Source organism: Dermacentor variabilis, chromosome 4 (genome assembly GCF_050947875.1).
Source record: "Dermacentor variabilis isolate Ectoservices chromosome 4, ASM5094787v1, whole genome shotgun sequence".
Taxonomy (NCBI): domain Eukaryota; kingdom Metazoa; phylum Arthropoda; class Arachnida; order Ixodida; family Ixodidae; genus Dermacentor; species Dermacentor variabilis.
In genome coordinates, this window is record NC_134571.1 from 175,687,410 (window position 1) to 175,713,395 (window position 25,986).

Sequence of the window (25,986 nt, forward strand, 5' to 3'; positions counted from 1 at the left end):
TTGAAGGTTGCTGGTCCACTGTCCCCACTCATGATCCCCATGACGTTCCAGTCTCGCGGGATTCTCGTATCAACAATCTGTTTTCTATCGAGGAGTTGCAAGCGGCGTTGGCAGCGTGCAGACGTTCCTCATCACCTGGGTTTGACGGACTGACATACGCAGCTCTTGGCACTCTCGGTCAAACAGCCCGGCGTGCTCTTCTAGATATGTACAACATTTTGTGGCGTGAAGGAATGGTTTCTGCTGCATGGAAGTATAGCCGCCTTGTGCCTCTTCTCAAACCTGGTATATCACCCCTAGACGTGGTGTCTTATCGTCCCATTGCGGTGGCCAGTTGTCTAGGAAAGGTGATAGAGAAGATGGTGCTGACACGTCTAGAGTGGTATCTAGAATACTACACGATATACCCTGACGGTATGGCAGGCTTCCGACGCGGACGCTCTTCTGTAGACAACGTCATAGATCTTGTATCGTCTGTTCAGCACGAAAATAGCCCAAGGAGACTGTCAGCGGCGATGTTCCTGGACGTTAAAGGCGCTTATGACAACGTAACCCATCGAGCCATCGTGGATGCCTTGGGCGATGTTGGCCTAGGTGGCCTTGTGTTTCGATGAATATTCAGCTACTTGAAGGACAGGTCATTCTTTGCGCAAACAGAGCGTGGTGCGTCATCACAACACCCGCCGTGGCGTACCACAAGGCGGAGTCTTGAGCCCCACTCTATTTAGCCTCATGCTCATTGACCTGGTTCATACCCTTCCGCAATCCGTCCACGTGTCGATATATGCATTTGGTCATCAGGAACGACGCGTCCCCCGGTGCGCGCCAGACTCCTAAAAGCGACCACGCTAACATCAGGTTATTTTCGAGCACTAGGTCTGGAAGTGTCCTCCGAGAAGTGCTCTATGGTCGTTTTCACGCGCAAAACAATGAGACCGTACGTTGTTAGAATTAATCGACAGCCTGTTGTCTACGAGAAGACGCACCACTTTCTAGGAGTGATAATTGATCGAGGCCTCTCCTGGAGTACTCATGTCTCCTACCTAAAAGGGAAACTAGTCATGATAACACACGTGCTCATATTTCTTGCAGGAAAGTCATGGGGTGCGTCTGTGAGTGCGTGCTCCAACTCTATAACGTACTGTTCCACTGTTCCTGGGTCTCCTACGCTATAGCTTACCTGTACGCGGTGGCACCGGTAAGACTAACTTCCATGCCCTCCAGTCTGTGCAAGCTCAAGCTCTGCGAATTTGCCTTGGCATTACAAGGTGCGCATGCACGGCAGCAGCAATAGCCATCGCGCATGACCACCTCATCGATACGTATATTCATGTCGACTCTTTAAGGATGCACATCAGGCACTTCGCCTGACTTCCATCGCATCATCTCGCCTCCCTTTCTGCCGCTCGACCTTGTTCACCGTTTAGTAGAATTATTGCCGTCAACCATGGAACTTTACCTTCAAACTACACGCCTGCAGCACGACCATCTCTACCGCTGTGGTGCCCGCATCCATTCCAGGCCCTTGTCATTCTCAGCATCAAAAAGAAAACGGAGATGTCATCTTTCGCCCTCAAACAAACCGTGCTTTCATTCCTGCATGATAAGCACAAAGAGCGCACCTACACTTACACGGACGGTTCTGTCTCCTCCAAAAGTTCAGCTGGAGCAGTGGTAATTCCCGCAAAATCTGTCACCATCAAATTCAAGACGTCTCACGTTACATCATCGACGGCTGCAGAACTCGCCGTGCTGGTCCGTGCTGCTCTGGAGTTTATTGGTCATAAGTCACCACATTTATGGTCAATTTTTGTGACTCGAAGGCAGCTCTCCAGTGTCTGCTGTCCTCTTTTAACCACGGACCTAATGCGCAATTAGTCGCAGACATCCGACTACACCATTACGCAATCGACAAGGGGCACAATACCATCTACCAGTGGATACCGAGTCATTGCGGAATTTCGGGAAATCACAGTGCGGATGACGCTGCCCGGTCGGCCCACGATGGTGCCCATGTTGTACCAATACCACTGTCAAGAATAGATGCAACCACAAGTCTTCGCTCCCGCACACTCGAGCTTACGCAGACCCTGTGGAACACCAGTGAATTCGCGAACGCAAGTCTTCACAGATTGGATCCACGTCTGCAATTCCGTCTTCCACGAGCGGAAGCAACGCTTCTGCGCCACCGATGGCTCGGCGTGGCATTCACGAACTCCTATTTCTTCCGCATTGGAACGGCCGACAGCCCTATTGCGACACGTGCGGCTGCGAGAAGACGATCGCGCACCTCCTCTGTGACGGTCCCCGTTGCAATGTACCAAGAAAAGTGCTCGTGACCGAGCTCGAAAAACTGGACAATCGCCCCTTCACAGAAGAAAAAGTTCTAGGACACTGATCCAGATGGGTTTCGGCACTCGAGGCCTAAAGGGCTTTGCTGAAGTTTTTAAGGGCTTGTGAATTGTGCGACTGCCATTGAATGTTGTAGCGCGTAGCATCGCATTACTCTGTGGTTTTTTCTCGTTTTTTTTTTCTCTTCTTTTATTCCCTTTGCCTCTTTCCCCAGCACAGGGTAGCCAGCCGGTACTTACACTGGCTAACATCCCTGTCTTTCCTTCATTTTTGTCTCCCTCTCTCTCTTGAGTTCAAAAAAACAGTGTTCGTTGGCGCCGAGATGCAGGTGTCCCTCATCCAAACCAAAGTAAAATTTTTATGCAGTGAAACGCAACACTGAGTCATTGTGTGCGGGCTGAGAGTATGCCAGGACAGTTGAGGTCGACTTTCCAGCTACTCAGAGAGAATCTCACTTGTGACAAAGTTCGGGCGTCATACCAATGAGCTTGCTATGAGTTGATAGGAGTAGCTTATATTCGAAAATATTTGCTTCTTTATGCATCTCTTTCCGTATCTGAAAATGTTTGACTCGATTTGAAGTAAGCTTTACCATTTCTTGGAACATATTTTATTCGCTGTGCATTTTAATAACCCCTCCCTTCTGTTTTCTTTTTGAATAAAATAAACAGTACTCCTTACTATCCACACTGGATTAAGTAGGTTTGTTTTAACATGCTTACCAGAGAGCGACAGCATCGGGCGACATGGTGTCAGCCCGTCTTCACATAAAACAGAGTTCTGGATCAATCAGGGAATCTTGCAAAAGCACTCGGAGAAAGCCTGGAAAACTCAGGGAATTTGGAAATGTCAACTTGGTGGGTACTTTGGTCACAGCTCTGACGCAGTTTAATGACGTCGGCCACCGTTTGCAGGTTCTTGGCGACAAGCATCTTAAATGCATCGCCAACGACACCTTTCAAGATGTGTTTTATCTTGTGGGCCTCTGTCATGGATGGAATGACGCGCTTGCAAGGCCGACCACATCTTCAGTGCAGCTTGTGTAGGTCTTGCCACGTTGTTGAGCTCGCTGTTGTTATACTTGTTGAGATGACCGAATAGCTCCACGAGTTTCATTCTGAAGACCAACCAGGTGGTAAAGTCAGTCTCGTGGTTGGGGATGGAACCACTGGTTGTCGACGTCAGTCAAGTAAAATATGACTTTGCTGAGCTTATGCGTCATGTTGTGCTTGCGTACCCGGTCGTATGATTCAAGGCAATCCTCTACGTCCTGATCACCGTCTCTGCTGAAGAAAGCAAGGTCGCGTTGCCGAACGGTGCCGGAACAGACCAGAGTCGGAGGCTGGGAAGCAACCTGCTGCTCTTAGTCCATGGCCATGAGAGATACTGCAGGGTACGTACGGCTGCGGAGTCCCAGGGTTGTAGGGAACCAGCAACCTCCACCAAATATGATGAGGCGCTTGTGATCAGCGCTGTTTTTATATAGAATGGTCGCAGTAAGCGAACTGACAATAGTGGAGGACAGCGCAAGCCTCGAGCTTCCGAATCGTCATCGACCGGCATGAGCAGCGCCTTCTACTTCTTCAAATAGCGTTAATATTGTTACGGTGAAGGGAAGGAAGAAGTTGAATTGGGCTAGAGGAAGCCGAAGTCTGGCAGTTGCCTGAACGCGATATCCATCAGTTGTAAATATACATTATTTTACAGTCGTGGGCCAGCTTTCTTCCTGCAACATTTTGGGGGAAGGTGCGGGGTACAATCACGGAACTTCGCAGCGGACGTCATCTACCTGCCACCACAATGGCAAATCAACCGACGCAAGCGACAACGCCTAAGCTGCCCGTGCCAACGGTTATCTTCACTCATCGGCGGGACCCAGGGACATTTTGTGGCACGGGCAACGCCGACGTCGAGGACTGGCTTACGATGTACGAGCGAGCGTGCGACAACAACACGTGGTATTCAACAATGATGCTAGCAAACGTGATATTTTATGTAAGAGGAACTGCGAAGCAATGGTAGGACACACACGAAGCTGACCTAATGAGCTGGGATGTCTGCAAAGAAAAAATGCGGGACCTGTTTGGCAGACCTGTCGGTCGTCAGCTGGCAGCAAAAAAAGAACTTGCGCGCCGCGCTCAGACGTCGACAGAATCCTATGTCGTGTACATACAGGATGTGCTGGCCCTCTGTCGCAAGGCTGATAACAACATGACCGAGGCAGACATGATTGGTCACATACTGAAAGGTATTGCAGACGATGCCTTCAATCGCCTGATGTGCAAGGATTGTGCCACTGTGGATGCAATTATAAAGGAGTGCCGGCGCTTCGAACAAGCGAAGGGCCACCGCGTCGCTCAAACTTTCGACCGATTGCCCAATACCGCCGCGGCATCTTGCGAAGACCTGCCGCGGTTCGTTCAGCCCGCAGGACCAGAAGATATCACGCGCTTCGTTCGCCGTCAGCTTGAGACCATGGCTCCGGCTCCAGTTCGTCTCGACTGTCGGGAAAGAGTGCCCGCTATCTCCCTTATATACAAGCGGTCGTTCGGGAGGAAAAAGCGAGTTTGGGCATTCCATCTCTCAGCTCGGTCCGCCATACAAACACCTACCAGATTTCTCCGACCGCTCGCTCCCAGACGCAAAGCTTTCCACCACTCCGTCGCAACCTAGCTGACTGCCGCACAGCGGATGATAAACCCATTTGTTTTAATTGTTCCGGTATCGGACACATCGCCCGTCATTGCCGCAACCACTGGTCTTCGCCTCCTCGGTGGTTGTCTCCGAGTCACTACCGCCAAGCACCAGACAATCGTACTTTCTCGCCCTATACGCCGACTAGGAACATCAACGCCGACAGTGCTCCACCAGGATCCAGCCGCTCCCCGTCTCCGCAATGTCGTAGGTCTCGTTCGCCTCTCGTTGACCGCTCTTCGTCCCCTTCTGCAACTGGTCGCTTCGCTTCGGGAAACGGCGGTGCAGTTCCCGGAGGTGAAGCTGCAACTCCGACCCGGCCCACAAATCCTCTGTTGACCCTGCCTACATGTGGAAACCTACTGAACATTGAAGTTGATGGCGTTCCTGTTAGATCTCTCGTTGATACAGGAGCGCAGCTTTCAGTTATGAGCGCTGCTCTCCGCCGAAGGCTCAAAAAGGTTCTCACACCCGCCATACCGGGCACTGTGCGAGTCGCGGATGGGAGTACTTCACCTGTCGTTGGAATGTGCACAGATCGTGTGACCATTGGGGGCCATTATACCGTTGTTCTATTTATCGTCCTTGAACACTGTCCGCACGACCTAATTCTGGGCCTCCGACTTCCTTTCGAAATAGTCTGTCCAAATTGACTGCTCCGCAGGCGTTGTACAGTTGGATCTGCCGCTTTCTGCCGACGCAACAACTTGTGCTTCACACCGCTTATGTTCTGCCGAGTTTGCCAGGCTGTTTCCGACGGCGGCTACAAATGTCCTCCTGACGCCCTGTCCTCCCATACCTGATGGCGAGTACGTCTCGTCGACGCTTACTGACGTGGTTTTGTCGCGCAATATTGCCCTACCGAGCACCTTAATCTGCATCCGCGAAAACTGCGCTCGCTTTCCCAAACTCAATTTTGCATTTTCATCGCATGTGCTGTCACACGATATCCCCATAGCGCATATCGCTGCTTTGGAAGAATGTGAGATTCCTTCTTTGAACTCTGAATCTTTCCTCAGTAGCTACGGACCTTTGTCACCCACTCCTTCGTACTCGACGCCTGCGGCCGATGTTTCTAAGATGACTGCCCCTGACCTTCCTTCTGAGCAAACAATAGCTCTTCTTCACCTCCTGTCATCTTACAGGGATAGCTTTGATTTGGGCGACCGTCCACTGGGCCAGGCATCTCTTGTGACGCATCACATCAACACCGGTGACGCCAGCCCCATTCATAAGCGGCCATATGGTGTCTCCGCAACAGAAAGGGCCATCATACAGAAAGAGGTAGACACGATGATGGACAAGGACATCATTGAACCTTCCAGTAGCCCGCATCACCGGTTGTCTTAGTAAAGGAAAAAGGCAACTCGTGGTGCTTCTGCGTTGACTACCGTCACCTCAACAGGATAACAAAGAAGGATGTTTATCCCCTGCCTCGCATTGATGACGCTCTTGACTGCCTTCACGGATCCCAATACTTTTCATCAATTGACCTCCGCTCCGGCTATTGGCAGATTAGCATCGATCAGATAGACCGCGAGAAAACCGCCTGCGTCATACCGGGCTGTCTGTACAAATTTAAAGTCATGCCCTTTGGATTATGCAATGCGCCAGCTACATTCGAACGCATGATGGACTTGGACGCATGATGGACGGCTTGAAGTGGTCTACATGCCTCTGTTACCTCGACGATGTGATTGTGTTTTCGCCAAACTTTGAGAGCCATCTGCGGCGCCTCACAACCATACTCTCCGTGTTTCGCAGGGCTGGCCTTCAGCTAAACTCCTCCAAGTGCCATTTCGGTCGCCGTGAAATTAACATGCTCGGTCATCTCGTAAACGCCACCGGAATCCAATCTGATCCACTGAAAGTTCACGCCGTGCGAAATTTTCCTGTACCTTGTTGAACAAACGATGTCCGTAGTTTTCTGGGCTTATGCTCTTATTTCCGGCGATTTGTGAAAAATTGTGCCGACATCGCTCACCCTCTCACTGACCTTTTTAAGAAAGACGTCTCTTTCTCTTGGGGACCACTGCAGGAGAAAGCCTTCTCTACCCTGATTGAGCGGCTTACAACTTCCACAATTCTGTCACACTTTGACCCTTCTGCGCCCACTGAAGTACGAACTGACGCGAGTGGTCATGGCATCGGCGGTGTCCTCGCTCAGCGTCAACGGGGCCAAGAACGTGTCATCGCTTACGCTAGCCGCCTTGTTTCCACGCCCGAGCGATATTACTGCCTTACTGAGGGAGAATGTCTCGCGCTCGTATGGGCGGTCGTGAAATTTCGGCCTTACCTTTTCGGTCGGAGCTTCTGCGTCGTAACCGATCATCACGCCCTCTTCTGGCTCTCCTCTTTGAAGGACCCGACTGGACGACTTGCACGTTGGGCACTGCGTCTAAAAGAATATACATTTTCTATATGTATAAGTCAGGGCGCCTGCATAAAGACGCTGATTGCCAGTCCCGCAATCACGTGGATCAACCGGACGATACCGATGCAGACTCGGACATCAGTGTTCTATCCCTCTCTGGCTTTCTCCATATTGGCGACGAGCAGCACAAGGATCCTGTTCTTCGAACAATTATGGAACGCCTAAGCTCCTTGCCCAATGACCCGTCCCTCCGGATGTTCACCTTGCGCGATGGAACTTTATACCGTCGTAGCGTTCGTCCTGATGGCCCGGAGCTCCTCCTAGTCGTTCCCAAGCATCTTCGACTCGCCGTTCTCCAGTAACTTCACGACGCTCCTACTGCTGGACATCTGGGCATCACTCGTACATACGACCGCCCGCGGTTCCGCTTCTTCTGACCCGGCATTTATCGCTCTGTGCGCCGTTATGTCGTTTCTTGCGACATGTGTCAGCGCCGGAAGACGCCTGCTATGCCTCCCGCTGGTTTGCTGCAACCGATTTATATCCCTACAAAGCCCTTCTTCGGTGTGGGCCTAGACTTCCTTGGCCCCTTTCCGATTTCCATCAAAGGAAACAAATGGAGTGCTGTAGCAACCGATTATGCCACGAGATACGCCATCGCGCGAGCGCTGCAAACCAGCTGCGCTACAGATGTCGCCGACTTCTTACTATACGACGTCATCCTGCACCACGGCGCCCCTCGCCAGTTGCTGACGGATCGCGGCCGCTACTTTCTATCGAAGGTCGTCGATGATCTGGTCCGCTCCTGTTGTACAGAACACCAGATTGCTACCGCGTACCGCCCTCAAACGAACGGCCTCACCGAGCGACTCGAAATGCTGGCCACGTACGTTTCCGACAATCATCGCGACTGGGACATGGCTTTACCATACATCACTTTCCCATACAACACGTCCCGTCACGATACTGCCGGATTTTCACCATTTCACCTGTTGTATGGCCCCGACCCAACCTTGCCCTTTGACACGTTGCTACCTTCCGCAGTACAATCACCCAGCACTGGTTACGCTCGGGATGCTATTGACTTAGCCGCCCAGGCCCGAGAAGTCGCCCGTCATCGCCTCACAGTCTCGCAAGCTTCTCAAAAGCGACGCTACGACCTTCGGCACCGAGACTCTTATTTTTCACCTGGTTCCCTCGTCCTCCTCTGGACCCCTTCACGTCGCGTCGGCTTGTCGGAAAAACTACTTTCCCGTTATTCTGGTCCGTACCAGATATTACGCCAACTGTCCGACGTGACATACGCGATCGCCCCAGTCGGTCAGCCTTCAGTGCCTCCCAACGTCACCAGCGATGTTGTTCACGTCGTCAAGCTCAAGCCCCATGTCCCCCCATTAAGTGAGACTCTATAACTTGCTCCGGTACGGATCTACTCCGCCGGGGGGGGGGGGAGATGTTACGGTGAAGGGAAGGAAGAAGTTGAATTAGACTAGAGGAAGACGAAGTCTGGCAGTTGCCTGAACGCCATATACCCCAGTTATAAATATACATCATTTTACACTCGTGGGCCTGCTTTCTTCCTGCAACAATATCGTTGCATATAATATATATATATATATATATATATATATATATATATATATATACGGAATGCCGGAACGCCTAGGGACAAATGCCTACAACACCCGCTAGGAAACCTCCTACGTATTGCCTAGGCAGAGTCATATATTCAAGGAGCAAAAGCGCCTAGATTTTCTCTCTCACGCCCGCGCTCTTACTCGCGCCTGCGCACAAACAGCTGGCGATCCCTCAGATGAACGTCTCGTGAAAGACGTGGGCATGCCCCGTGCCGCCGTAACCTTCGTAGTGCAAGGCATTGAAGAATGAACGGAAGCACGCCGAAGGGGGCTCATACGCCACCTTTGATTGCTAATCGTAACTCCGCTCCTGCTGAACGCATTGAAGCGATTTTTGCGGCATAGTATTTCTGAAACAATCTATTTTAACTACAAATGCATTTCTCGGCTTCGGTGAGTGGTTAAAGGCCCCTTAAAGAACGCTGATCGCATTATCAGCCCTACAGCGTGACGAGCGTTGCCATGGGCCGACGGAACAAGGGTTAAAGCAGCAGCCTTGCGTGTGGCTATGCTGTCGAGCGAGCATTTTTCGTTTTGCCATGCCGTCACGAAGATGGCGGATGGTTTTGGCAAAAAGTCGATGGATGACACTTGACATCTTGAATATTGTTAATGCGCCCTGGGCGCGATAGAGAATGTTCAGTTGTGTAGTTTGCGGACGAAAGCTTGGGCGCGAACACAGACAGACCTTGTACGTGAAGGATCCCCGGTCGGCGATGACGACCGCCTTTCCGCGGACCACTTGCTCGAGTATGGGTGGTCCGTAGATGCGGTGCAGCTCAGTCTGTCCGCCGTGGCGCATGATGCGTTCGAACACCCGCTGGTACGCCGGGTTGCGGGAGTCCTGCATTGTAAGTCCAGGGATCGCATATGTGCCAACTTTCAAATTTTGAACACAGTAAGCGCATGCCTGGTAAAGTATATGGCCTGCTCTTAAGAGGAACTGCCAAAAGGCAATAAGACGATGAAGAAAAAAAAAGCGGATCCCCACAGGCTGTAGGAATTGGTTTAAGCAAAGCCTTAATTCATTGGTGTTTGTGACGTACTCTGTTCTTGCAACAGCATGCAATGGCATGCAAACTCACGCAGCAGAACACATGGATTACCTTTCATCCAGAAAGAAACCTTCCTTAAAGGGCCCCTAACCAGGTCTGACCATTCTGGGCTGACAAGCGCAGAGCCTACGTTCCGCGATAACGATCGTGTCTGCAAAGTATTACATCGCAACGCGCCGCGGAAGGATCTGAAATTTCAAACCGAACGCCGTTTTTCCTTCTCCTCGTGGCTGCCGCGCTCCAAGCCGGACGGTGGCGTAGTCGTGCCCCTGCGCCTACGTAGTGGTGTCAGCAGTGTGACGTCGCTCGTGGTGACACGTGACCATTCAACCCAACATCTGTTATTTAAATAGACGAAATAAAGCTTAGAGAAATAATAAAACACACAAACAATGTCTGCATGTTCTTTGTTTTACTTCGCACCGCAGCAAGACAAATGTACTTCCGTTTCGCCTGCTTGTTCCCACGTCGTGCAGTCACACGCGCAGACACCGAAACTATGTCATTTTCTACCGTGTTCCAGCGCGGGATCGTGCTCTGTGATCCGCTTGTGCCGGCCTCAGAATTCGTGTAACACTGAATTATACCGCTAGTGAGGTGTCCTCGTGCACAGCGCGCAAAGTCGTGCGCTGCGCGAAACGAGACAATCACAACAGCTTGCGCGAGATGCCGTCAGCGGGGTGCGCCACGCCGCAAAAAAGCGAGAAAAAAAATGAAGGCGGGTCCCGTGACGTATGCGTCACGTGATCCTCGAGGTCCGGTATGGGAGAATGCGGGGAAGGAATTTCGCTTGCGGAGGCTAGATGGGGCGAGTGGAGAGTGTCTCACTTGGCATTGGAATTCGCCTCCTTAAATCATGGGTTCGCGGCACTGAAATATTTCTATCTCAGCTATTAATGAGCCGATTTGAAAATTTTCTTCAGCAGAACCCTCCCTAGAGGACACGTAACAACTTCCAGCGTATAACCAAAATTTGCTATGGGGCCTGGTGCGGGGGCCTTTAATGCTTGCTGCGCCTTAGCTGAAACGTTCTTTGTGCTTTTTCACATTTTATTGACGCTTCACCTTGACTATTTGCCTTTGGACTGCTTGCGAGTTAGGCTTGTCCATTTGCTAACAAAGCCAACACTACATATATATACAAGCACACATTTACTTATTTCTGTACTCTCGATCGTGAAATAATTTTGAATGCTATCACTTGCTGGCTCATGCTTGTCAATACGTGCCACACTGGTTTCTACCCACCATGGTTGAAAGTGGATTGGCGTTGCTGTGCTAAGCATGAGGTCGCGTGATCAAATTCCGACCACGGAGGCCGCATTTCGATGGGGGCGAAATTTAAAGACGCCCATGTACATAGGGCACACGTTAAGCAACCCCAGGTTAATACGTAGTCCCCCACTGCGGCGTACCTCATAATCAGGTCGTGGTTTGGGCACGTAAAACACAAGAATTTTATTATTTTTAACACCGGTTCCTGTCAGTAACAGGGTTCACAATTTCAGAATGAAAAGCGAGGTGACCCGCATTAATTTGGTGACTTAGCACGACGAATCTTTACTGTCGTGAATGCGGCACAACAAAGAAAGGAAAAGAAAAAGCTAACTAAATTCTTCGGTGTACACGCCAGAAACGCGATGTCAATATGATTGCGAGGTACGTCGTAGTGGGGTACTCCGTGCTAATTTTAAGTACCTGACGTTCTCTAACGGCCGCACAAATCTAAGTGCACCAACAACTGCGGCAGATTTCTGTGGGCGAATGATGCTACGTCTTGCTTAATTCACGCCTTATGACGACGGCGAAATGCACAGACGAAAGCAAGCGCCGACACCCGCAGGCGACCCCATACAAAGCTTTGAAACCAGCTCACAAAATGATAAACATAAATGTAACCCGCAAAACTTGAAGTACAGTGCGTTTCCGGCACATGACGAAGTTTTTAACACCATATTACACTTCTGCATACATACACACGAGGATGTAGTAGGAACGTGTGTGCAGAAAAAGAAAAGTGAACGCTTTTGAGAACAAACAGGTGCCAGCATGCGCTTTGCCCCTCGTAGACCGCCAGCCGTCATCCCCAAACCAGTAAGCGACAGCAGCAGCGCCAAAGCAACTTTTTATCGCCCCCTCCAAGAAGCAGCAACAGTGCCGGGACGCCCGGGAGGCTCCCCGACGCATGAAAAGCCCTCGGTTGCAAACGCCCCGCCGTAGAGAAGGAGCCGGCTACGCGCATTGCTGAACTTACGCTCTATTCGTGGAAATGGGACGGCGAGAGCAAAACCTGCCTGCGTACGCACTCTTTGAGACCATGGCGTGGTTCGTATAGTTCCTCGGAACGACACAAGAGGCAAAAATTAAAATTAAACTATGGGGTTTAACGTGCCAAATCCACTTTCTCATTATGAGGCACGCCGTAGTGGAGGACTCCGAAAATTTGGACCACCTGGGCTTCCTTAACGTGCACGTAAATCTAAGTACACGGGCGTATTCACATTTCGCCCCCATCGAAGTGCGGCTGCCGTGGCTGGGATTCGATCCCGCGACTTCGTGCTCAGCATCCCAACACCATAGCCACTAAGCAACCATGGCGGGTGAGGAGGCAACACCAATGCTGTACGATGCGAATAAGTGTTTGCGCATTACGTCGCATTGCATCTGAAACGCTAGGAACGGTGGGAGTTGGGAAGTCTCTGTGCTGTCTAGAGGATGAAAATTGTGCCTGCGGCGCTATGCTTGTGGGCTTTTCCCGTTGGTGTGAACCGTAGATTCGACAGGTCGTTTCAGAGTATTCCAGCATAGCTTTATAAGCAGTGTGGACAGCAACCAAGCTTTACTGCGAGTGTACCTTGGCACATTTGGCGATAACGAAGCCAAATTAACGCCATTTTATACCTTATTTTAACAGTGCAGCTTTACTACAGCCTTGAACGGCCTGATAGTAACACAGCCAGAGCACTCTGAAACGATTAGTCGAACATACCGCGGGTATGCCAGTGGTTGCTGGGCCGTAATATACGACCTGATAAAGAACCAAATCGATCTTAAAGACAATGCCTACGAAATCGTCGGCAATGATGGCATGCTTTATCCCCTTTGAGTAAGGATTCCGAAGTTCCTACAGTGGATTAGTCCTTCAATTTTCTGTAGCGTGTTTCTTAGGCAAACATTTCTCCTGCGCACAAAAAGGAACCAGCGGCGTCAATATTGATGACGTCGCAGGCACCTCATTAAGGAAAGAAGAGGCGTCCTCGCCACTAGCCGGTCAGACGCTAGTTATTTTATTTTTGACATACTGCGCCTTTTGCTCTCGTGATCCAAGTGCTGTTCCAGAAGCGTTACGTGGGAGAACATGTGAATGATTCGGCTAGCAGGATATGTACAACGTTGATCGTTTCAACACTATCGAAGAGCATAAGAATACGCAAACTACTTGTCTTCGTCTGCATTTTGTATTCGTCTTTGCCCCTAGTAGCACTGGAAACTACAAGACATGCTAGCACAACCTCGCCTAACATCGCATCTTCCGTAGCTGCCCTTTCAATGAATAATATAAGAGGCTTGTGCGTTACCAGAAGTTAATATGGAGGTTAACGAATAAGCTGGAGAAAACGTTAAGGCCTATTCAACGAACGATGGAAAGAAAAGTGTTGAATGTAACCTTAAGAAACAGCAGCACAGCTGCGAGAGCAAGCGGGATTACCCGATACTCAATGGTGGAGACTAAAAGGAAAAAATGAGAAGGATAAGAAGGGAAGCGCAGTCGAGGGTGACACGGAAATAGGTTGTTTGATGAAATTAGTAAATTGGCAGGCGTAAGATGAAGTCAGCTGGCGCAAAAACGGGGCAAGAGGACGTAGCTGGTGCTCATGATGGTGATGATGATAGTTGCGCTATAACATTTAATGAGATCTGCTAATGCAGCCTCTGGTAAGCTACTCGTCTAATGCCCCCTACTTTACTGCATGCTCGAGGAGAGTGCGTGCTTGTGAAGAGCGAGCGTACCCTGAGCATGGCGGTGAGGATGCTGCCGGCCAGCGTGTAGGGCCGCACGGAAGAGCGTCGTGCCAGGTCTTGGATGTTGCGGATCACGGACTCCTGGGACTTCACCATCAGGCAGGCGCGCATCTGGCCCGCGAACGCGAACACCAGCACGGTGACCGCCAACCACCAGAAGGCGGTTACCACGCGCGAAGCTTGGCGGCTAGGGGGCGAAGAGGAGCCTGCATGAACGCACGCCGAAGACCACTACTGTAGACAGACCCTGCGATTTTCTTCCCCCGCACATTGGAAATCGTTTAAACGCAGTCTGTGTAGCTTTGTATTGCGAGGACGTCTAAAACAATCTGGTAATTTAGCGGCGATGGAAGCAAATCGTATGCGAGAAGGCGAGCTACTCTCTCCGCCAGTGGCGTAGCTAGGTCGTCTGGCACCCGGGGCTCTTAGCTCTTCTGTCACCCCCCCCCCCCCCCCCCCCGGGTGTAGTCGAGGAAGGCGGGGATATCGACAATTTTCGGGTGTCTTCAGACGTAAATGACACCCCCCCCCCCCCTCTACTGGCCCCATGCACCCGGGGCCCACGGCCCCCCGGCCCCCCCTGTTGCTACGCCAGTGCTCTCCGCTGTAAAGCCACATCGATCTCTTAACCTACCTTCCATTCTCACTGGCTCTCTTCTTGTCGAGCGGTGTATTTTCTGTGGTGGTTTCGAACGGTCTGCATCTAACGGGATTTCCCGTGTCGTTGGCGTTGATCCTTGCTACATAATATGCACTGCAAGCGGGTCGTGTCAACGCCTCTTAGAGAGCAGGCCTGTGCGCTACTTGGGCTGAAATTTCCATTGCCAAGCCTGGCGTGACGAAAAAAGTGATGTCAAACTAACCGCGGTTCACACGGCAACGCGCCCATTAGATTCCATGGCTGTAGGGCAAGGTAGCATGACGTCATGGATCTAAGTGCACAAACCTTGTGCTATCTAGGAGGCGTTGGTCTTGCGCCCGGCACGGTAGGCGAGAGTTACACGATACGTTCATTTGAGGGATCGCCAGCCGTTTGCGCTCAAGTGAGAGTAAGAGCGGGCGCGAGAGAGAAAATCTGGAGGCTTTTACTCCTTGAATATATGACTCTGCTTAGGCACTACGGAGGGGGTTTCTTAGCACGTGTTGTAGGCGTTTGTCCCTAGGCGTGCCCACATTGCGCAGTGGGATCAAGTTTGCTTACGCTCGGACGCTGGCTGCCGGCGCGATAAAATAGGTTAAGAAGCGGGCACGGACGCCCGATTTGGCGACCGCTGTGTCGGACAGACTTTCTCGCACCTGCGGCGCTCGCGCTAAGTCAGTCATGGCGGATCATAGCTTTCTGGCGCCTTATATATACGGCGATGTATCTTGTAAATAACATCACAGATATTTCTGTGGGAGCAGTAGCGACCGTAGTGGAGCCCTGGCCGCATATATTGAAAATTTGGATGGCCTTAGCAACCGTGGTTGAGCGGAAGTGGCTGAAAGGCCGCTGGTGGCGATGACTGACTCAGCACCAGCGCCACAGGTGCGAGAAAGTCTGTCCGACGTACCTTCAGAGGCAAAGTTCTGACTGGTGTTGTAGAAGTCGCGGGGCGCTGTATCAATCAATCAATCAATCAATCAATCAATCAATCAATCAATCAATCAATCAATCAATCAATCAATCAATCAATCAATCAATCAATCAATCAATCAATCAATCAATGTATCAATCAATCAATCAATAAGTCAATCAATCAATCAATCAATCAAGAAGTGAGCTTTATTTAAACAATTCAACAAATGCATACAAAAATAGTTGGACCAATAGCCTATATATGTGGCTAGCACGTTGTCCAATACACATAAATACATGTACAGGTCAACCAAGCACATATCTGCTCGATGAGTAAGAACATTATTTACATGAACAAGTGTTTTTTTTTTTTTTAAGGAAGAGTCATTACGTTTGGCTAGACAAGAAGAAGCGTTTACATACAAGATCAAAATTTCTGGTTACTTTTATTTCCACAGGCATAGTGTTCCAGGTCATAGCGCCTAAGAACTGTAATAATTGTTCACCGTAGACATTGCTGCAATAAGGAAGATTTAAGTTAAAGTTAGCTGCTTGCCTGGTGTTTGCACGCAGGAAGTTAAATATGGTGTTGGGTAAGGGGAAGTTGGCGTTGAGTATTTTGTGAACTAAACAAATGATCTTGTAATTTCTTAAAGCCGTGAAAGAAAAAATACAAAGGTCAGTAAACAGAACACTACTAGGGTGATGAACTGAGGAAAATGTTATTATTCTTATTGCCCGTTTTGGAACTGCAGTATAGGTGTTAAATAAATTTTATATGTTAGGCCCCATATTTCACAATAGCCCATGTGGGTGTGAAACAAAGAAAAGTATGTGCAAAGAAGCAAATCACGAGGAAAATATTGCCGTGCACGGGCCAGTGTGTAACAGCTGAGAGCGAGTTTTCTACAGGCAGCGCTAATTGTTCTCTCCAGTGCAAGTGACTATCTAAAGTAACCCCTAAATATTCAAATGCATCTACACGATCCAGAGTTCGGTTCGCTCGGGTCAAAGTGAACGCACTCTAGGCTAGTATTTTCCTGTTGGAGTGAAATATGATCTACTTAGTTTTATCAGTATTTAGGGCTAGTCTATTTTCTGAAAATAATTTACCTACATTTAGCAGTTCGCCAAATATAGTGTCTTTGAATGTCGAGAGCGAATCGCCTGAGTAAACTAAGACGGTGTCGTCAGCATACATCAAGACTTTTGACAGGTTAAGTGCGTCCGGTAAATCATTTATGTATAACGAAAACCGAATAGGGGCCTAAAACTGAGCCTTGTGGTACACCGCATAGGATATCGGTGAAAGCAGAATGCTTGTTAATTACCACTTGTCGCCTTGGTGCCTTAAAGTAGGTGTGGATGAATTGAAGCGCGTTTCCAACGGTACCATAAGATTTCAGTTTTTCAAACAGTACTGAATCACAGATTGTATCGAACGCTATTCTTATATCAATAAAAAATGACACAGCAATGTTCTTCTTGTTAACAGCAGAGTTAAGGGATTGCGAAAGTGTTAAAAGTGCTGTTGATGTTGGTCTACCTGCAACAAAGCCATGCTGCTGCGGGCAGATAACGCTATCCCTTACAAAGAGTGCATTTAACTGTAGTGCAGTGAGCTTTTCAAATAGTGTGTTAACTACACTGAGAATTGAAATTCGTTTATAACTGGTCGGATGGTTCGGATCACCACTTTGTACACAGGGAGAACCTTCGCCACTTTCATTATATTTGGGTAAACGTTACCACTTATCGCATGGTTAAACACGTGACAAAGGTGCACGCATAGACATCAATATTGTTTTTCAATATCTTAATCTTAATACCGTCGAGTCCGGATGTCTTGTTAGCCGATAATTTGCCTACGATACTTTTTATTTCCTCAAGAGTTATTTCACGAAACGAAAAATCACTGTCGACGTCTGGGTCCTGGTTGTGGGAGTTGCAAGAACAGAATGTTTATAGATATTGTCACATATTTTTGAGAAATAATCATTCAAGTCATTAGCAGTCTGAGGGGACAGATTTTCCGGAGTAACATATTGTTTATCCTGTAATCCTACTATATCTGTGACTAGTTTCTATATTTGCATTCCATTGCCATTTAGTCGTTTAATAAAGTTCGTATAATAGGCCTTCTTTGATTTGTAAATTAGCGTAACTGATCTGTTTCGAAAAATGAGACTGGCTTTTGTAGTAGCTGTTAGTTTTGTTATGTCTTATCTTATTATAATAGTAGTCTCCTTTTTAGTAGGGCAAGTATGGAATCATTTATCCAAGGACATATGACGCAGTCATAGCTGTACCGCCATTCTTCTATCGCGTTTGTAATGCTGTCAGTAACGTTTTGACATACCGTGTGAAGGTTGTCGTTGTAGAGGTTATCGAAATTTGTACACGTGGATAATTAAGCCTTGTCAAATATTTGTGGTGCGTTTGGCTAAAAGAACGCAAGCAATCCCGAGGCAGAAAAAAAAAGTTGGACAATGATCAGCAATTGTGGTGTCATAAACACCTGCCTGTACATCGATATCAAAATTGCACAAAATACGATCGATGAGAATTGAAAATATGTTGTAAACACGAGTAGGGGATGAAATCACATTTTTAAGACTAAAGGATTGTAGAAACAATACGTACTCATAGCAGTCATCTCTAGACAAGTCGATGTTCATTTCACCACAAACGATAATTGGATTGCGGACCGGTATAAGAGGGTCAATAACAGTTTCCATCACAGGGATGAAATCATTAATACATGAGCTAGGAGGACCGTAAACTGCGCCTATAACAACGCCACATTCAAGTTTTACAAAAAGGGTTTCGGCACTTTGGTTGCTGTACGAACTGTTAACTAGGCATTGAAGCCCGAGCCTATGCCGTATAAAAAGCGCGACACCACCACCACGTGTTGCACTTTCTCTAGATTGCGATAGCACCGTGTATCCCGGTATTGTTATTTTTTCACCTTTCTGAGCCATATTTTTTTTTTATCACGATGATGTCGTAAAAAAATGAGAGTTGGGATATATAGGTTTAAAATATGTCTAGATTTTTGGTAATACTGCGGATGTTGCAGTGGACTAACGGCAAGAAATCATGACCTTGCCATGTTTCTTCAATATCAACTGAAGTCCTCATTTTTCTGTCTTTTTTTCACGCTTACTGCACCTGAGCAAGGCCCTCTGCGCATGTTACATGCAGTACACGCGAACTTCCTGTTTTGCGCATGAGCATCTTCCCATCAGAAACCCAAGTGAATTTCCAGTTATGTTCCCTATTCGCAGTCAGCGCTCAGCAAACGGCTGGCGATTGCTGGCGACTGCTGGGGTTAGTGTCACAAGTTGGTGGCTGGACGTAATTATACTGATTCAATCGACTTTTTTACTGATTGTGAGAACGTGCCATTATTTCACATTATTGGCGGCGCCTCCAAGACACCAAAGCTAGAACCCGGACTGGTCCGTGGGTTGCGGCTAGCGGTGGCCGGCTCGTGCCAGGCGCGTATGAGATCAGCTGTCCGCTATCGCGGATAGCCAGTTTCTTTGCGAACACCCCTTGGCACCCTTCGGCCTCCGCGGCAACGACCCAGGCGCCTCCCTGTTTCCAGCTTTGATCCCCCCGCTACCCTTTGGGTGCCCTGGAGATCCTGCGCCGCCTGCTTTATGATAACCTCAGGTGCTCTCCTGAGGCCTCCGTTTGCCGCTTACATGTGCCTTCCTGTTACAGTCTGTTGTCGCGACGAAAAAAGCGACCCGCGACTTATACAGCACCAGTCAGAACCTTGCCCCTTCAGACACAGGGATCACCAAATGCGGCCGTGCCCACTGCCTCACCGCGCGGGCAGCCAGCGGCGGAGCGTAAACATACTCGACCGCACTCCGCAATGCCGGCATGTCTACGGGACAAACGCATACAACACGTGCTAAGAAACCTCTTCCGTAGTGCCTAGGCAGAGTCATATATTCAAGGAGCAAAAGCCCCCAGGTTTTCTTTCTCACGCCCGCTCTAACTCGCGCCTGCGCACAAACAGCTGGCGATCCCTCGAATGAATGTCTCGTATCTGGCGCGGTCTTCGCTGGCAGAGAGACGGGCTGCTCTGAGAATGAGAGCGCGCGCTAGTTCGTTAGAAGTCTTAGGTGTTGGTTAGTTGGCTGTTTATTGGGGGTTTAATGGCGCAAAGGCTACTCAGGCCATGCTGCGCCAAGAAGTCTTAGGCATTTTCGCCGTGACGGTGTAATATTTTGCAGACCAAATCGCCACTGCGTGATTGCACCGCATTGGTCTTCAACGGTGCGAAGAAACACAATAAGGCCAGGCAAAGCAAGATGCTACACCCGAAGTAAAGCTCAAGGTATACAAAACAGTTGTACGGCCTACACTGGAATACGCATGTATAGTCTGGGCTCCACACCAAGTGGGCTTGATAAATAAACTGGAACGAATTCAAAGACTAGCCGCAAGGTTTATCTTTAATGCTTATCAAAGGACGCAGTATGTAACTGCGTTATTATCGCGTGCCGGTTAGCCCGAACTGGCAACGTGCAGAAAAATAGCCAGGTTGAAATCATTGTACCAAATGTATAACAATAAATTCAATTTGGACTCCAGGCTATACTTGCGTCCCCCCGGACGCCCCCCGGACGAGTGTCTCCACGTACAGGTCACCCTCATGCTGTAATGCCCTATGTGCCGCGTGTTGATGCCTTCAAATTTTCCTTTCTTGTGAAAACTATAGTTGATTGGAACAAACTTGACGCAGATGTATTTATTGAAACGCACACAACTGAATCATTTGAGCGTAAACTGTCATGTGTTTGCTGAATGCATTGTTTGTTTATTGCGGAACTGGTGTTACGTGTTTGTGGAAAAATTTCTCCCCCCACCCCTGTAACAGCCCGCAAGGGCTAACAGTATTGGAAATAAATAAATAAATAAATAAATAAATAAATAAATAAATAAATAAATAAATAAATAAATAAATAAATAAATAAATAAATAAAGGCGAAAGTAACATTTACGTTTACTTGAAATGTGGAAGTAATAAGCTAAAGGTAAATGAATATAGACAAAAAGGTAACTTGCCGCTAGAGGGAGTAGAATCCACATGCTTCGACTTATGCGTGTGTTGCTTGTACCAATCAAGGTAACTCGGGTGTCATCCACCCGTCCACTTTCTGTAAAACTGCTGAGAGCCCGATTAAATATGGCGCAAATTTGAGGGATTGGCAGTATAGAGAATAAAATTCTACGCAAACAAGCTGGAGGGTGCCTACCTTTTTTGTTTTCGCGAGAAATGTACAATAAAGAATGAGTAAGCTATCGTGCAGAAAGAAAAACACGTCACAATTTCTATTGTAACTTTGTAAATAAGTCATCGGTTTCGTTTGTAGCTTCGTGCTACGGTTGGCGCTTGACCATTTTTTTCTTGCAACGAACTATCCTCCACATTGCGGGCTTCCGCATAAGTGATGGGCCATATTCAATGCCCCAATGCTTCCAGTTGTCGAGCTCAGATGGTAGAGCGATCGCCTCGGTTTCGTATCCCGGACCAGGATGAATTTTTCTTCATCTGCGAAGCTTGCTATTTGAGACACCCCTATGGGTTTTCTTTGTAGCTTTGTGCTACGATCGGGTTCATGACCATTGCTCCCTATCCCTACGGTGCACTGTACTTCAACCAAAATTCTACATCATTCATCTTTCGCTCTCAATATGGATTTTGGGGGTCCGGCCGAAGACGCGGCGAAGTACCTAATTTACACGGTGTTATTAAGAAAAATTAATGTGAACGCCTTCTCCTAAGGCATGCCCAACGTGCTGCTCCGTCGAGGCCCGAGCCAGCAAGCGCCACCAAGCGTGACGACCGCGCGAGGTGCGCTCGCCACGTGGCGTCGCAGCCAATGGGAAGTATCGCTGCTACAGACGACGTCGGCTTTTTCGCTCAATGGACCATTTGATGCTGTCGCATTAAAAAGGCGTCGCGGTTAGGAGCATTGGGAAGTGGGTAATTTCCAGCTGCAACATCGAGCGCACCATCCCCGCTGTAGCGGGTGAGTCGCATCGATGCCACCTCGAGGCCTCAACCTCCATCGGCTTTCGTTGCTGTGGTTCACATAGCAGCTGCGGGAACGCCCACAGTGTAGACAGTCGAGTGCATAGATTGCAGATAAGTTGCATCGCTGGCTTGTACTTTTGCTTGTAACATCTGTTTATTGCCTGTGACTTTCAGAGTTCCGGACACCCCAAACACTGGATTACAGTTCATAAATGCGAACATTGACGAAACCATAGTGTCCGGGATGTGCTATTGTGATGCCCACGGAAAGTCCTTGATGTCGTAATTGCGTAATTGCAGTCCACCGGCATCGAAGTCTCAACTTAAAATTCCTGCGTATACGAAAAAAAAGTCGGGCAGCCGTCTAGGCTCCAAGTTTGTTCCCCACTCAAGAATAATCCAACGATTCCAACGGAGTCTGAAGAATCAGCGGCGCTTAGTCTTCAGATCCAACGGTCTTGCTCGGATACCTAGTGACTTTGCCAAGATGGCAAAGCCTTGGCAACAACTTTGAACTCATTGCGTTGCCTAGCTGGAACAAAATGTCCAATAAAGTGGCTCACAGTTTGCTGCACGTAGTCGCCTCCCCTCCCCCCCTAACCGCCTGTTGTCATTAAGCGGAATTCCACCGATATCCCATGATTTGCCGTCTAGGAATGTACCAGGCATTGTGTGGTAAATAGAGATTCCACGGCACTTCCTCTTCTCGCAGCAAATACAATTATGTAGGAGCATTAGCTCAACAAAAACTCAGAGCTAATAATTCTACAAGAATAAGTAATGCTGCCTAAATAGCACTTCTTTGCTCCAGTAGTGGCCATTGACTGTTATATCTATATTACCGACATGTTACAACCAATCACAACACGAGATGACCATCCGCCGTAGTGCTGGGCTTCGAGTCCCACGAACGAAACTTCAACGACGTGATATAAAGGTCCTGCTGCTGTGACTGCTCTCCTCGGGAGCCAGCGCAGAGGGTGGCACAAAGTCTTTTATTGAACTATAAGCGAGATGGAGAACTGAAAGATGTTATTTTACTTCTTTATGCATGCCTTGTGGCAAATTCTTTGAATTAAAGATATCATATGGCCGAGGTATCTCTACCTCTGAGCTGTTTTATTCTTGCTGCGCGCAATATGTAAGCGCACGCAAGTGCTTGAACAAATTATGGTGCTAGTATAGCAGCCAACTGTTGATATGTTAGAAAATCATTGCTAGTTACCTTCAACAAATTCGTTCATGACGGATCTTTCAAAAGATTTATAACCTATCGTACTCGAAAGCTGACAGGCATCAGGACTTCTATATCTGTGCGTCTATATCTGTACGAGAACTATTTAGCCAAGCAATTGAAGCGCACTAACACATTTCATGGCCGGGTAGGGGTCTGAACGTAGTAGCGTGTGTTCATAAGTTAAAATTAAGAGTGCTTTTATTGCGACTGCGGAGTAGGGATGGGCGAGGTGGGATGGATGTTTTGCTTTTTCTGAAAGGAGTAACAAAGTAGGAGGAGATCCAGCCAAGCAAGTCTGACGAGCGCTAAAGAAAGCAAAGTAGTAGAATCATGTGCTACGTTCGCCCTCCTGAATGTTGCAGCTTTCCCAGCTATACCCGCTTAAATTCAGCGCTGTCATATGAAGCTGTCGGCGTGACGGCGAGATGACTTGCCTTTTCCGAGAAGGTTTTCGAAGTACTCCCACGCGTGGCCGAGAAAGCGCTCGACGTAGTAACTGCAGTGGAATCGTTTTCTTCCTTGCGTGCCGCTGCCTGTAGCCCACTGTTGCTGTTGCGCGTAGAAGCGGTCCAGTCCCGTGGAGAACAGCGACAGCGTCATCATGGTGAACAGCACGCACACCCACACCTGCGTAGCAAACGGGAGGGGGTACGATGGTGACGCTGCTGTTGGTGCAATGGTTCGGCTCGGTGCCCAAACGTCGGAGTGAGCTTTCGAATAAAACATCAAGGCGGGAATGACATCGACCACACCTCCGCGCTTCGTGCTTGGTTTGCGAGTTGAACAACTGAACTGCTTTGTCAGGTGCCTGACCGTGCCTCCATCTGTTTTTACGTAACGTAGTTGGTGGTCGGTTGGTGAACATTCTGTTGTAGCAAGAGTGCAGTGGACGGGATGAGCGACGTCTTATTTCCGATCTTTTGCCCCGTCCTCTGCACAGTTGTACTTCATTCTGCTGTTTTGTTGCGGCATCCTCAGGTAGTGTTTGTATACTAGAGCACTCGGTTTATTTACGTTGGAGCTGCCGCCATGCATATTAATATAAAAAAACACCGGGTATTGCTAGGTCACGGCGCGATATTTATTTTGAGGAACTGAACAGAAACATACTTCTCCACATCCTAAACGAAGCCGTTGCTTTAATGCACAATGAGAAAGCAGCGCGAATGACAAAAAAATGGTAGAGTACAAAACTTTCTATTGTTTCCATTTTGTTTTAGTGGTGACGGCAAGTATTCCGGACACCGCAAGGCTGATTGTGTCCGTGGAACTTCGTCCTAACGAAGCGAGTGTGTTTTGTTGGCTTTCCGGAGCATACCACATGACCATTCGGTTTGTTGCTTGCGGCTTCAATAACGGTCCCAGTCTCGAGAAAGTATATAACAGCAGTGAACGGCGCAGACTCGATGTCCTTTCAATGGTAGGCGTGAGAATGGACCAGAAGAACCTGTAACCTGTGCTGCGTTCAAGCAGAAGCCGCCAAGACTGAGCGCACAAACGTAAGGCCTCCCAACATCTCCCTACGCGAACAGGCATATTGTGATCCATTGTTCCCTTAAAGCTACACTGGGTTATTTGCCGTACGTTCTTTCCCAGTTGGTGCAAAGACGTTTTTTTTAGCACCCACGTTAAAGTTTTAGTTGGCCTTTCCCATAGCTCGCAAGCTATGCCTGAAGCACGCTTTACAGGGGAAGCAAAAACCTTGAGAAGGTAGAATAGGTCCTTGCACGCAAAAAAGAAAAAAAAAGTAATAATAATAATAAATAAAAAATAAAAGTGGGGGGAATGTTATAGGAGGCTACTTGCGCAGTGAAGAAAAGAATAGTAACAGTAATAATATTGCGTACACAAGAAAGCGTGAGTGCCAGACAGTAAGTACGCAGCACCGATCTCAAATACGGACAAATGGCGTCACGAGAGTTGCCTTCTGAATATCTGGATGCACTGAATCACACCTCTCAATTACCAGGTCGTACCTACAGACTTAGAGATGACGCGTTAGGCGTTCTCGGGTTTTACATGCACTGCCGCTTTCAACGCTCGCGTTTGTGCGAATAAAGGGCTCCACAAGACACGTGTTCCTAAGTTTACATTCTCCAGCAGCTTGTTGAAACGCTAAAGAATTGCTCAGTCAAGCCCTAGAACACGTTATTTTATTCTGGGAAAACACTAAACTTACGCTGGGGCCCTGCTTACTGTTTCTTCCTTTCCACTATTTCGTGCCGTGTCTGGAGCTAAGGTACGACGTAAAACACTACCGTCAGCTCGCCTGAACTTTAGCGATTCAAGAAATCTGTCAAAGAAGCCTGAGAATAGCGCTAACCGCATCAGCCAATACAGCTCGAAAAAAATTATATGCTAAAGAAAAGGACGAGTTTATGTGACACGGTCTAAAATGAACCGGGTGATGCTCCACGCACGATGTTAGGATGTTGAGACTGCCAACTTCTGGCTTCCCAGGAAACAGTCGAAGCCAAATTGTTCAGACTCGATTCTCTTTGTAGTTTCTTGCCTAGAGCTGTGTTGAAGTGGACATTACGTCATAATGCATAATAGAGGTTGAAGGGTGCTCACCAGGTCTTTTTTTTTCGCTCTTTTAAATGTAGCCGCTGATCAGTAATGCGTATTTATTGCGAACCTCATGGAGGTCCGTGGATTGCTTGCGAGCTAGAAGCGTTAGCGTCAGTAGATGACATATTAAAGCTTGCAGAATGTAGAAATGAAAGTGGGCAGAGTTTCCTGAAATTACGGAAGACTAAGTGTCAAGAAGAAAGTCAGACTTTTCAAAGAATTAAAAGGGTTTGAGCTTGACAGCTTGACACGCAGACGTATTCTTTGGATAGTAGGAAGGAAATATGACTGTTGAATTGCTGAGGATGAGTTGATATATTGCACGAAACTTAGAAAATCGCTCCGAAAGGGGGCAACAGAGTGTGTGAGCAGATATCGGAACGACCAGGAGTCGAAATGCCCTTTGTGTACCATATGAAAACAT

General features: G+C 48.4%; 1 protein-coding gene across 1 annotated transcript in view; it reads right to left on the bottom strand.

The window, feature by feature from the left end:
• Nucleotides 1-25,986, bottom strand: part of LOC142578430 (uncharacterized) — a 75,157-nt gene that overhangs the window by 32,367 nt on the left and 16,804 nt on the right. The window contains exons 8-10 of the mRNA XM_075687816.1: nt 23,426-23,618; nt 14,124-14,341; nt 9,746-9,901 (exon numbers count right to left, since the gene is read on the bottom strand). Coding sequence (XP_075543931.1) covers nt 9,746-9,901; nt 14,124-14,341; nt 23,426-23,618 — 567 coding nt within the window. The remainder of the gene's footprint in view (nt 1-9,745; nt 9,902-14,123; nt 14,342-23,425; nt 23,619-25,986) is intronic.